General features: G+C 37.0%; 1 protein-coding gene and 1 pseudogene across 2 annotated transcripts in view; one reads left to right on the forward strand and one right to left on the reverse strand.

The window, feature by feature from the left end:
• The window catches only part of Dnajc1 (DnaJ heat shock protein family (Hsp40) member C1), a 192259-nt gene that overhangs the window by 85595 nt on the left and 93383 nt on the right, over positions 1–13281 (reverse strand). For both annotated transcript variants that reach the window (XM_028870466.2, XM_028870467.2), the window contains exons 7-8: positions 9289–9379; positions 1504–1667 (exon numbers count right to left, since the gene is read on the reverse strand). In XM_028870466.2, the coding sequence (XP_028726299.1) occupies positions 1504–1667; positions 9289–9379 (255 nt within the window). The remainder of the gene's footprint in view (positions 1–1503; positions 1668–9288; positions 9380–13281) is intronic.
• Positions 5171–5499, forward strand: LOC114693921 (annotated as a pseudogene).

The raw sequence follows: 13281 nt of genomic DNA on the forward strand, positions 1-13281 counted from the left end.
CCAATGCACATAAAAAAAAATTAAATAATTAAAAAAAAGAACAAAACGACAAAAAAAACCAACAAACAAGAGACATCAATTGTGTTACACTACAGATAAAAACCAATAAACACCGATAGAATATTCTGTCCCAGCTCCAAGTATATACATTCTTTATCAGCACTCGGTTCTTTCCCCAAAACAGTGCAAATTTTAACAATTTTTAAAAAACTGAAGTAATTTATTGTATCTTCTCAGATTATAATGCAACTAGGCTAAAAATAATAGCAAGAAGAACTACACACAGAGATCATGTAAACACATGGCCCCTGAACAATATATTTGAATGAAAGTAGGCCATTGAAGAAATCAGGAGGAAAATTCCTATAACTAAATAAAAATTGAAACAATGTATAAGAACCTGTGAGATATAGGAAATGTATTAAAACAGAATGCTCTCAAACAAATAACATAGTGAGGTGTCGCAAGTAGAATAAACTAAAACCAGTAAAAGAAAGAAGGAAAAAAAAAAGATCAGAGCTGAACTCAATGAAAGAGACACTAAAATAATACAAAGGATCAATGAAACAAAGGTTTGGCTTATGGAAAAGATAAAACTAACAAACTTGGCCAAACTAACCAAAGGAAAAAGAGAAGATCCAACTCAGTAAAATTAGGAAGAAATAGGAGCTATTATAACAGATACCACTGAAATCAGAGGATCATTAAGAAATATTCTTCACAGTTATATTCCAATAAAATAGGAGGTCTAGAATAATTGAGACAAATTTCCAGACACATAGGACCTTCTCAAATTTCAAGCAAGAAGATGTGACCCACTAAAACAGGCAAGTAGCATGCGATGAGACTAAGCAAAAATGAGGTCTCCTAGCAGAATAAATCAAGCTGGATGGATTCACTGCAGAGTTTTCCAGACTTTTCAAGACAAATTAATGCCAGTACTCCTAAAATGATTCCATAGAATAGAAAAGGGAAGGAAAGGTTCCAAACTTACTCCACAAAATAAAATCCCTTCACAGGACAAAGGACAATTTGTGGGACTTGGTTTTCTACTTCCATCATGTGATTTGCAAAGATTGAACCTGGACTATCAGGTTTGGTGGCAAGGGCCTTTACCTTCTGAGTTCTCTTGCTGGCCAGTGTTTCAACCCTTTATGTTAGCAATAGTTAACAGGTTTACTCCAGAACAGCTCACTGAACAACAGTGAATGTACTTTAGTTTTCTTATTCAGTTAAAACCAGTGCAAATATTTACTTACACATAGAGAAATGGTGTTAGTCTGCAATCTCAGAATGTGTGAGGTAGAGGCGAGGCAAAAGGATAATAGATTTTGGGCTAGCCTGGACTATACAGTTGGACCAACTTCTACAATAACAAAAACACACAAACCAACCATCAAACATCCACAGGGTAAGGCTATATTTCAATGGTTGTGCTTGCCTGGGTTCTGAATTTGAGTCCATCCAGCTGCTCTTCCAATAAACTTTAAAAAGTGTAATTACCTGTTTTTTCTGTGTTCTGCTCCTGTTTTCCAGCCAATCATCCATTTGCTCCTCTATTTCTTCAATAGAAGTTCCATGATCATAAGACTGAATATATGTATTTTCTAAAGGCATATATACAGGAAATTCTGGTTTCGGTTTTTTAACTTTAACTTTCTTCTGTTCTAAAAAGAATATTTAAAAGAACCAATTGAGATCTGTTCAGAATAAAAAGAAATGAAAAATATTCTAACTTTGTATTCATAGACTAAATCTTTGAAGAACATATATAAACAATGTTATTTTATCAAGACCGAATTGCTTTGTTGTAAATAGCTACAAGCTCTATTGAGCATTGATAATTATTTAATAACAAGCTCAGATGCTCTCAATGTGATTATGACAGGATCACACTATCTGTTTGTATATACCTTTAGTCTTCAAAGTACCTTTCATTAAAACATTTCATTTGGGACATGGCAAGAGCTTTAATTTAGAGTCTTAATTTTTTAATGATTTATTTTTATTTATGTGTATATGTATGTGTCTATGTGAGTGTGTGCCACGTATATGCCAAGTGCTGACAGAGGCCAGGAGAAGGTGTCAGATGCCCTGAAGCTGGAGTTACAGGCAGCTGGTCAGCCAGTTGGTGACTCATCCAACTTGGGTGCTGGGAATTGAAGCCTGGGTCCTCTGAAAGAGCAGGAAATACTCTTTTTTGTTTGTTTGTTTTGTTTTTTCAAGACAAGGCTTCTCTGTGTAGCTCTGGCTGTTCTGGAACTCATTCTGTAGACCAGGCTGGCCTCGAACTCAGAAATCCGCCTGCCTCTGCCTCCCGAGTGCCAGGATTAAAGGTGTGTGCCACCACTGAGTTCTTAACCATTGAGCCACCTCTACTACCCTTAGTTTCTTAGTCATAACCTTACTTCATAATAGCTATATACACCACCAATGGTATATATTTGTATTTTCAATATTCTAAAAAGAAAACCTGATCTGGGAGCATCAGTCAAATGTTGCACAAAAATATTTCCAAGGCTATTCATGGTGGCACACACTTTTAAACCCAATATTTAGGAGGCAGAGGCAGGCAGTTCTCTGTAAGTTCAAGGCCAGCCTGGTTTACATAGTGAATTCACCAGAGCTACACAGAGACCTGTCTCAAAAAAAAAAAAAAAGGTAATTCCAACAATACAAATACTATGGTGGTTGCAGAGATCAACAAGCAACATCACAGCTATCTCAGTTTGTGTCAGCACACCCTATGATGCTTCTACAATGATGCAACCGTCTCACTTGCCTTCAAACAATGCCTGCTTGCAATGGACAGCAGCACTCTTTCTTCTCATCAGTGACAACACTGAGAAGCTGCTCCTTTCTCATCTGCGAACTCCCCTAGCCTCATTATCACATTTTTACTATCCAATATTTGTGTGTGCATGTGAATAGTATAATGCTACTGTGAAAAAAACACATCAAATTTCTAGAAGAAAACAGATAATCCATAAACCTCTCAGTTCAGAGGGGAAAATGACTTAACAATGGATGCCAACAAAACTAAATATTCATTTGATAGAAAATTAGACACAATCTGCTAACCATATACAAAAATAAATTCCATCTGGGGAAAAGAATAGATTTTTAAAACTGGAATTCTAAAAATTAACTTAAAATCATGTGCTATATAAAGGAAGAGGAAATCTTAACTTGCATCACAAATGCAAATTCTATAATAAACACAAGAACAGCATAAACACCAAGAGAACAACAAATTTGGGAACAGTATCTTCAACTCAGAGGTCAAACAGAAAATTGATAAAGAGATTACAGAAAGTGATTAATTTTATAAATAAGATGGGCAATCCAACAGAAAAGTTAATAAAGGTCATGACTAGGCAATCCAAATAAATAAATCCACAAGACCACAAAACAAAAAAAGAAACCTATTCTTGTGAACACCAGATCTCCCTGGGAAGGGGGGAAATAGAAGAGATTTCATGAGTGGACTGAGGAGGGGTGAGGAGGGGAACATGAGAGATCAGGTTGGGGTGGGGATGAAGGGGAACATGAGAGATCAGGTTGGGGTTGGGGCAGAGCGGGGAGAGTACTGAAAGAGACTACTGGAAAGGGGGGCATTTTGGGCTCAGGTAAAAACCTAATGCAAGGGCATCTCCCAGGAATCTACAAGAAGACTTAGACTCCTAACAATAGCAGATACATAGCCTGAACTGGCCATCTCCTATGACCAGATGGGTGCCTAGCCCAACTGTAATTCAGAGGCTTCATCCAGCAACTGATAGAAACAGATGCAGACCTACAACCAAACATTAGGCAGAGTTTGGGGAATCCTGTAGAAGAGGAGGAGAAAGGATTGTAAGAACCAGTGGGGTAGAGGACACCACAAGAAAACTCACAGAATCAACTAACCTGGGCTCATCACAGTTTATGGAGCCTGAATCGACAACCAGGGAGCTTGCATGGGACTTATGTAGGCTCTCTACACATATGCTACAGTTGTATAGTTTGGTCCTCTTCTGGGACTCCTAACAGTGGGAACAGGGGCTGTCTCTGACTCTTTTACTGGCTTTTAAGACTCTACTTCTCACATTTGTTGCCCTGCCCAGCCTTAATACAAGGGGAGGTGCTTAGTCTTACTGCAACTTGATATGCCATGTTTTGTTGATACTGATGGGAGACCTGCCCTTTCCGAAACAGAAATGGAGGAGGGGAGGGGTGGATTGAGGTTGGGAACAGAAAGAGGATTGGGGGGGAGGGCTGGGGGATGATGGAGGGAGGGGGACACTGTGGTCAGGATATAAAATAAATACATTTATTTTTTAAAAAATGGGGGGAAGCCTACACTCTCAGGTTAAAGAAATGAAAATTCAAGTAATATCATGTGTGATTTAAAACCTAATATGAGGGTACAAATTAAAAAAACTAATAGGATATACTTCTGGCAGGGGAAGGGCTCTCTCTAAATCGGGAATTATTCTATTATAATTTTGTGGGAAAGTAGTCTAAGAAGATATATTAAAATTAAATATATAAACCTTTTCTGAGCATAAAAGAATTTGAATATAACTGCATGTATTCATATAAATATGTATATGCTTATATGTGTATGTGTGAGACAATTTACTGTTTATAGAGATAAGTTTAACAGTAAATGCCTCGTAAGAGAGATGACTACATAATTACTGATGATTTATCTATACGGAGAAATAATAAGTCATCACTGAAGCAGAGCTACAGTAATAATTTCATGGGTATTTCAATGAATTTAAGTAGCAAAAGAAAGATCAGAAAAGGATGATTGCATATTTTAAAGCAAAATCATGCTTCTATATATCCTTATGTTTATACAAGTCTACACACACATATCTGATTATTATATGAGAGTGGATATTCTATATATGGATGACTATATAAGGCTTGGAGGGGATGAGATGAAGGAAAGGGAGTGCAGTGAACCAATGAAGAGAAGCATCACCACAGGAAAACAAGTACACACATGTGAAGGTATGCTGACATATCTTACGGGAAAACTACAGACGTAATGGACAAGACTTTACAACATTAATCTATTTGTAAATTCAGGCTTCTAAAGCCAATAAACAATAGCTTCTTAGTAGGTTCCACGCGGCGCCATCCTTCCTGTCGCGGCCGCCATCAGAGAGCAGCAGCCATGGCCCTGCGCTACCCCATGGCCTGGGCCTCAACAAGAGCCACAAGGTGATGAAGAACGAAGAATATCAGCAAGCCAAGACACAGCCGGCAGCGCGGGCGCCTCACCAAGCACACCAAGTTCGTGTGGGACATGATCCAGGAGGTGTGTGGCTTCGCGCCCTTCGAGTGGCGCGCGATGGAGCCCCTCAAGGTGTCCAAGGAAAAGCGCTTGCGCTCAAGTTCATCAAGAAGAGGGTGGGCACGCACATCCGCGCCAAGAGTAAGCAGGAGGAGCTGAGCAACGTGCTGGCTGCCATGAGGAAGGCCCTGGCCAAATAAACATTGCTACCGCGCGCAAAAAAAAAAAAAAAAAAAAAAAAAGCTTAAAAAATATTCATTAAATTCTCTGCTTTTAAAATAATTTGAGTTTGCACCACCCAACATTTGCACTTGGCAAAACCTAATAAATGAAAAAGTATGTATTTTCAAAACTAAATATCTAGAAAATATGCCTAAATGACCCAAAGATTCCTATTTGCCAAGTACTCTCAATACCTCTCCATAATTGTGATTCAATAAAACCTACAAAGTTAGAGTTAATAACATCAATTTACTTCACTCAATCTAACATTTTTCTTTTTTAGCAGTATTGTGAGGTTTATTGAGAAAAATTATGAGCTAATATAAAAACATATAATATCCTGATGCTGCTTTGTGAATCGTACTGAAGTTTTCATTAAATTATGATTGTAAGGCTACAGAAATGTCTCAGTAGTTAAGAGCAACCACTGCTCTCTTAAAGGATCTGAGTTTGATTCCCAGAACCATGTGGTAGTTCAAAACTGCTTATAACTGCAGCTCTATGGGCAACCCAACACTTCCGGCCTCTTTGGGCACCTGTACTCACATATGAAAAATATACATATACACTATTAAAAATAATAAAATATTTAAGAATTATCTCAAGATTTGCAGGCTACTGAAAGAGAAACATGGACACCAACCCAGCCACAAAACTTTTCAACTACAATCTGTCCTGCCTGAAAAATATGCTAGGGCAATGGTGGTACAGAACTTGTGGGAGTGGTCAACCAATGTCTGACTTGACTTAAGGCTCACTCCACTAGAAGGAACCCATACCTGACACTGCTAGGTTAACCAAGAACCAGAGACTAGATAGACCAGAGACACAGGGTAAAACCAAACACAACTGGTCATAAAACAACATAATAACAAAACCCACAAATATGAATAAAATAATTCCTAATAATATCTGCTATCATCAGAAAGGCTTCCTCTAGCAGCAGATAGGAACAAATACAGAGACCCACAGCCAGACATTGTGAGGAGAGAGAGTCTAAATGGGAGTTCCCCATGAAATCCTTTCCCTCAGAGCTCATGGGATCCCAAGGAAGATGAGGCAGAAAGATACAAGCCCGAGGGGATAGAGGACACCAGGAGAATACCTCTGAATCAAATACGCAAGGCACATACACGGAGACTGAAGTAGGGCCTACATGGGTCTGCACCAGGCCCTTTGTGTATATATTATAGCTATTAGCTTAGTATTTTATGGGACTCCTCACTGTTAGAAAGAGTAGGTCTCTGACTCTTAGGCCTGATCTTGGGACTCTTTTCCTTTTGTTGAGTTGCCCTGTCCAACTTTGATATGAAAGTTTTTGCTGTATGTTGTTATATTTTATTATATCAGGTTTGGTTGTTATTTCTTAGAAGCCTGTTCTTTTCTAAACTACACAATGCAGAAAAATGATAATGAAGTTGACAAAAATTAAAGATTCCTGGAAGCCGGGTGTGGTGGCACACACCTTTAATTCTAGTACTCTGAGGCAGAGGCAGACAGATCTCTGTAAGTTCAAGGCCATCCTGGTCTACAGAGTGAGATCCAGGGCTACACAAGGAAAACCTGTCTGGAAAAACCGTACCAACCAAACAAACAAACAAAAGGATTCCTTGTATGTAACCTTTAAATTATATTTTAAAATACACAACAGTTTCTGATTCTGCTAACAGGGAGTACAATTGCTCTTTACTATTGTTAACACTGATACTCTCACCTTTTCCAATATACCACTGATTTGAAAACACAAGGTGGTTATATAACACAAGCCTCATATGAGCAATGGGCTAGTGATAGATTGCTATGAGTTTTACAAGGCTGTTTATTACATATCTTTACTAAAAAAGACAGACATTCCAGATGCTTGTCTATTTAAAATTTTGTATTTATTTTAGATTTTTTATTAAGTAACAAAATAAGAAAAAAGGATTTTTAAACCTGAAAATTTTAACGGAACAGAATTTTTAAAAAAATCTTTAAACAAATTTTGAAAAATGGCTACAAACCTCCAATGCAGATTTCACATTGTGATAAACATTTCATGTTTAACGCCAATTTTCATAAGGGATGTATACATTCTTAATCTGCTATTATTAGACAATTCTAATATATACTCTAAAATTTTACCAGTAAGTTGATTTGTTATAAAAATTAGATAAAAATGATAAACTAAGGAGAAAGCAGTGAAATGTAGTAAATTCCTATTCTTTTAATAGGTAAACTTGGGGTTACTTTTAAGATTTTCCTATAGGTTCATTTTCCTCCTGACGTACTTGAAAGGCTTAAAAATAGTAACTTTAAAAGTAACAATTTTATGAAAATTACATTTAGAGTTTCATTTGCCTACTTTTACTGCCCAACACAGTTAGCAACGTTCCTTCACAATCTTCTATCATCTCAATTCTTCTTATAGGCATCTACTTCAAATAATTGTGCAGATTTAAGTATAATTTTGTAGTTGTTAGAGTATTTTAATTGAATTACATGCTCCTTGAGACAGGGTAGTGTACAGAGAGAAGCTCGGCTGGCATTCACTACTAGTCATAGAATTACATACATTCATCTATTTATCCACTCACCATTTACATACTGAGCACTTACTGTGTGCCAGGACACTGTTCACTGTTGCAGACACAAAGTGAAAAAGAAACAATTTCTCTTCTAAAGCTGCCCAAACACAAGAACAATTGTGACAGAAAAACTACCTCTAAAAATAACTGTCTTGAAGACACAACAGTGAACAAAATAAAGTCCTAACTTTCATAGAGTTTATATCTACTGGGAGAAAGTAGATATAAACAAAATCAATACATTCTGCTGAGTGGTAGTAACTGCTGTGAATAAAATAACCAGTATGTGCAGACAGTGTACATGTAGGACAGATGGACATAAAGTTAAGAAAAGTCTTTGTGTTCCATGGAATGTTCCGGTATTTTCTTTCTTGTATTTTAAAATTTTAAAACATTGTTTATTTTTATTTTATGCATATAGGTCCTTTTCTTGCATGTACAGCTGTGCACCACTTGTGTGCATGGTACCCACGAATGCCAGAACAGGACATCAGATTCAGACTCCCTAGAAGGGAGCTTACAGATGACTCTGAGCTGCCATGTGGTACTGGGAATAGAACCTGGGTCCTCTGTCAGGTCAGCCAGTGCTCATAGCCTGAGCCATCTCCAGATGTTTCTATTTTTTTGAGGTAGGATCTTGCTGTGAAGCTCTGACTGGCCTGGTACTCAACATGTGGTCCATGGCCTTCAAGGAGTATGCCTTCTGTCTCAACTTTCCAGGTGCTGGGGTTACAGGTGGGAGTCCCCATGCTTGACTTCTTTTCAATATTCTGATAACTTATTTAAGGTTGTTTGTATTACATAACAGTATTACAAAAGAAGCAAAGGCTTTCAAAACAAAAATAAATTTTTTCCAGGTTTACCTACAGCTATAGCACTATGTTAACATATAGTAGTTGGTTATTCATGACATTAAATACTAATTATAATTTTAGTACCAAAAGATAATTGGTCTCTGCAGATTTTTGAATGATCCCAACTTGAAGAGTTGTATGACCCCAGGTGATTTTTCTCTCCTCATACTGGACTTTGTATTGCTCAACAGCAGTATTTTCCATGTGTAATAAATACAGTAAAAACAAGTGACTCCATTGGAAAATGGCAAAGAAAATACAGAAAATTCAACTAGTGTTAAATTTAAAGGAAAATTTGAATTTAGATTAGTTTTATATGACATTATTAATAAAGTAAACAATATTTAAAACTCACTTTGAAGTGTTTCAATTTCAATTCTAGCCAGCGCGTCTTCTTTTTCCTTCAATTTTGTCTCCTTGTATTTTGCATAAAACTGCCCAGCATCCTAAAAGAAGATGTTACAAGTAAATTAACATAAAAATAATTTTGTTTTGACAGTATGATCCCTGTAACTTCCTTTTAGAACAATTCACTCATTTTCCACGTAGTTTTCCAATGACATGATGAACAGAAGAAACGGAACAAACACTTCTCTGTAATGTTTTTTGCATGGTGGAATTTCAAGCAAACTTTTCACAGATGAAAAGGAGGATTTCCTTCCAATTGTCTTCCACTGTTTGATGTCTCCCCAATGCCATACTAATGTACAGGCAGCAGCAGCAAAGCAGCAGCATAGTTATCTGCTGTGGACCAATGAGGTACTAGTACCATTTTTGTGTTACTGTCTTAGCTCCGGATCCTCAACACTACTGAGGATGAGCAATTCATCTCTGACTGAAAGCTGTCACTCTTCCTCCCTATCACTCTCGGAGAAGACTGTAACAGCTGTCATAGGAAACTGAAGACACAAACTCCATAGATACTCTAAAGTTTCAATGAGTGGCACATAGCCAAGTGCTCAGCAAGGTTCCAAGATAAAAGGCTAGGTATCATATAATCACAGAGATGGACAGAAACTGATTGATTCTCTAGGCATATGACACTCCTAACGACAAAAATCAGCAAAGCAGATCTTCCCACACTCTGATGAAGTCTTATACATTTCAGAAATACCAGGCCACATTGTGTTTCCATACTTCTGTATTTGGTTTGGCCTCAGGTTGGACTATTTTGATCCCTCTCTGATAATCTCCTTTTCGTACTTGGACACTGTGTTCAAATAGCATTGCCTTTACCTCCTCCAGCAGAGCAAGTCCCTTGACTTAAACACTCACATGCTTGTATCATGTCATAGTATCACCTAGAAGATGGGACATTTAAGACAACTGAGATCTGGCACTCTGTGTTTACTGAACTGAATCAAATTGGAATACATATGAAATCTTATAAAGAAGGAAATGAAAATGCATGATTTGACTGATGAAGAGTAAGGAAAGAAGTAGGCATCAAGGGTAAGTTTAAGGTGATATTACTGTATTGTAAGATTCCTAGAGAAGATAATTCACAGATCTATCTGTGATTATGTCTATAGGAAACAAAGGAACACTACTACCTAGATCAAATGCAGATACACGAATTATCCCACCTCATTTCATTCATAATTGTAAGCAAATCAAAGGTATCTCATGGGGTCTGTTTCTTGGGATTATACTAGAACTCTCCGACTAGATAATGCATTAGGAAAATTATATAGAGAGACTTCCTAAAACATTTGAATACATAGTGAAAATATTTCTTTTTATTCTTACAGTCAGACTTTTGTGTTCCTAATTTCTAGTACAAGCATTCTACAAACCATGGGTCAGCCACACAAATGTGTACTCAAAAGAGCATAGATAGTAATTCACCCAAGTACTCATCCTCCCATACTGATATATATATATATATATACTGATGATACATATGATATATATGTATATATATACATACATACATATATCATGTATATCATATACGATATATGTATATATGTGCGTATATGTGTGTGTGTGTGTGTGTGTGTGTGTGTATAATATACCTACATTTCCTCAAGGTCTGGGCTAAGGTTTTATGGCCCCTTAACATTTTCTACCCCACTCCCCTAAAAAACCTTAACTCTAAAGGAGTATTACTTTGTAGCAAGTCATATCAGTCATTTATACCTTGGTGTGAATGAATGAATGAGCTTATTAGCTTCTTTCCACAGAGTAGGTTTTAATAGTAGGGAAGAAGAAAAGGCCAGGAAGGCATTGGCTCCTTGAGGGGAGTAGAAAATGTGGCACCATGCAAAAAAAAGAAGGGCACAGATTAGTTATTTATGAGGTAAAAGAGTATAGACTGAAATATATCATCATAGTAGATAGTACAATGAGATATAGTGTTTACAAGGACAGACTGACTTTTGAGACAAGATCTCACTAGATAACCCAGTAGGCCTTGAACTCATGATTCTCCTACCTGCATCTCAAGTGCTGGGTTACAGGTATAAATCAACACAAGAGAGAAGATTTTTGGAGTCTGCCTATCTTTATGAAGAAGTCAGCTCTTTTATTTTATCAGCTAGGAGACATTTAGCAAATTGTTAGTTTTCTCATTCACAAATGAGGATAACTCATTTGTGTCTAACTCAAAGGACTGTTATAAAGATTTAACATTTTACTATTTAGGAGACACTTAGGAAGCCACCTTTACAGTGGGGTCTTCCATATATTAGCTTTTTTTTAATGACTTCTTAATAATTTGGCATCATTGTACTTTTTACTACAAAGTAAGATTGAGTTTTATGTTTCACACCTCACCAAAATGCCTCCTGTCAAAGCCTATGCCTTCTGCTTCTCTTACTTCTCCTTATCTGCACCCTCCTGACTCAATGAAAAGACCTGTTACTACTGGGCAGTACCAGCCTCTTCTTAGAGGTCCTGCCAACCTTTAACATTTCTCCACTAAAGTTTCCTCTTCCTGCCACAGCCAAGAATCTGCTTTGAAGTAGTCATAGGAGCCTAAACCATCCCTAGGGTAGTAAAGTATCAAACACTTAAAGCTACTCTAGCTACCTCAAGGTTGTTCTGCATTCTGTTTTATTACCTGCTTGTTCAAGGCAAAGAATCTCATTGTCCATTTGCTCAAGCTTTAAGCATTGATTTAAATGTTCCTGATGTTTTGTCCTTAGCTTACTTATATTTCCAATTACAATTATAATTTGCCTTTTCTAAGAAATATTACTTCCCTAACAAATTTACCATTGTAACTAAACAATTCTGCTGTTTCAACCATTCTTGTGGATATTAAAGTATAACATGCTTAAAAGTACACTACAATCAGTAAGATTCTAAGAGGAGAGTGATCACATGGTGCGGCAGCTTGAAATTCTGTCTTATATAGGACAAGAGATGAGATTAGAGATAACCTGGTAACTACCATAAGCATTTTTTTTTCCGCTTATAAGAGTTTTATTAGAGATAAAGGGATAGAGAGTGCGCAGGCCTGTGGGAGAAACACATGCGTGGAGAAGAGGAAGAAGAGAGAGAACCGGGAACATGGCGCTCTGCTTTAAAACCGGCTAGGGGCGTGGCCAGGTCACGTCACTACTCCACGTGTGTGCGTAGATCACATGGTCACGTTATACCATAAGCATTTTTAAGGCTCATCAAAGGAAGAACACTATGAATATTGTATAAAGTTCCAGAAATGAAGATTTTAATTTTGAATAAATATAAAAAAAATTTTCTAATAATAAAAATTAGCTGAAAATAAACTGACTCTGTATGTAGTATTCAAGAAGAGAGTGGGTGGTATTCCTTAATATATATTCTTTTTTTTTTTTTTTTCTGTGTAGCTTTGGAGCCTGTCCTGGAACTTGATCTGTAGACCTGGCTGGCCTCGAACTCACAGAGATTCGCCTACCTTTACCTCTCAAGTGCTGGGATTAAAGGCGTGTGCCACCACTGTCCAGCCCTTAATATATATTCTAAAGAGATTCAAGTATTCAAAAGGGTTTGAAAAGACACATTGTATTTAGCACCCCCCAACCTCCTTGCTAATTCAAGATAATAGAATTGTTTATTGAAGAAACAAAAAAGTTGAGTCTAAGATAAACTCCAGTTTATTAACACAGGAGGTTAAAGATTTTCTGTAGATATAAACACCATATCTATTCCCCTACCCTTTGTAAACTGCCCATGACAATATAGATTAATAAATGTTTCATAAAAGAACAAACAATTCTTTACTATCTCAAACTGACCAGTTAGGACTCTTTAGTACTGTATCAAAACAATGGCATTTACATTCTTCCAGAGTTTGTCTTCTTAAGGAGCTTGTAGTTCTCAGGGCTAGAACTTTCAAGAAAAGCTTTTCCTCTAGAAACAA

Source organism: Peromyscus leucopus, chromosome 5 (assembly GCF_004664715.2).
Source record: "Peromyscus leucopus breed LL Stock chromosome 5, UCI_PerLeu_2.1, whole genome shotgun sequence".
NCBI classification, from domain to species: Eukaryota; Metazoa; Chordata; class Mammalia; order Rodentia; family Cricetidae; genus Peromyscus; species Peromyscus leucopus.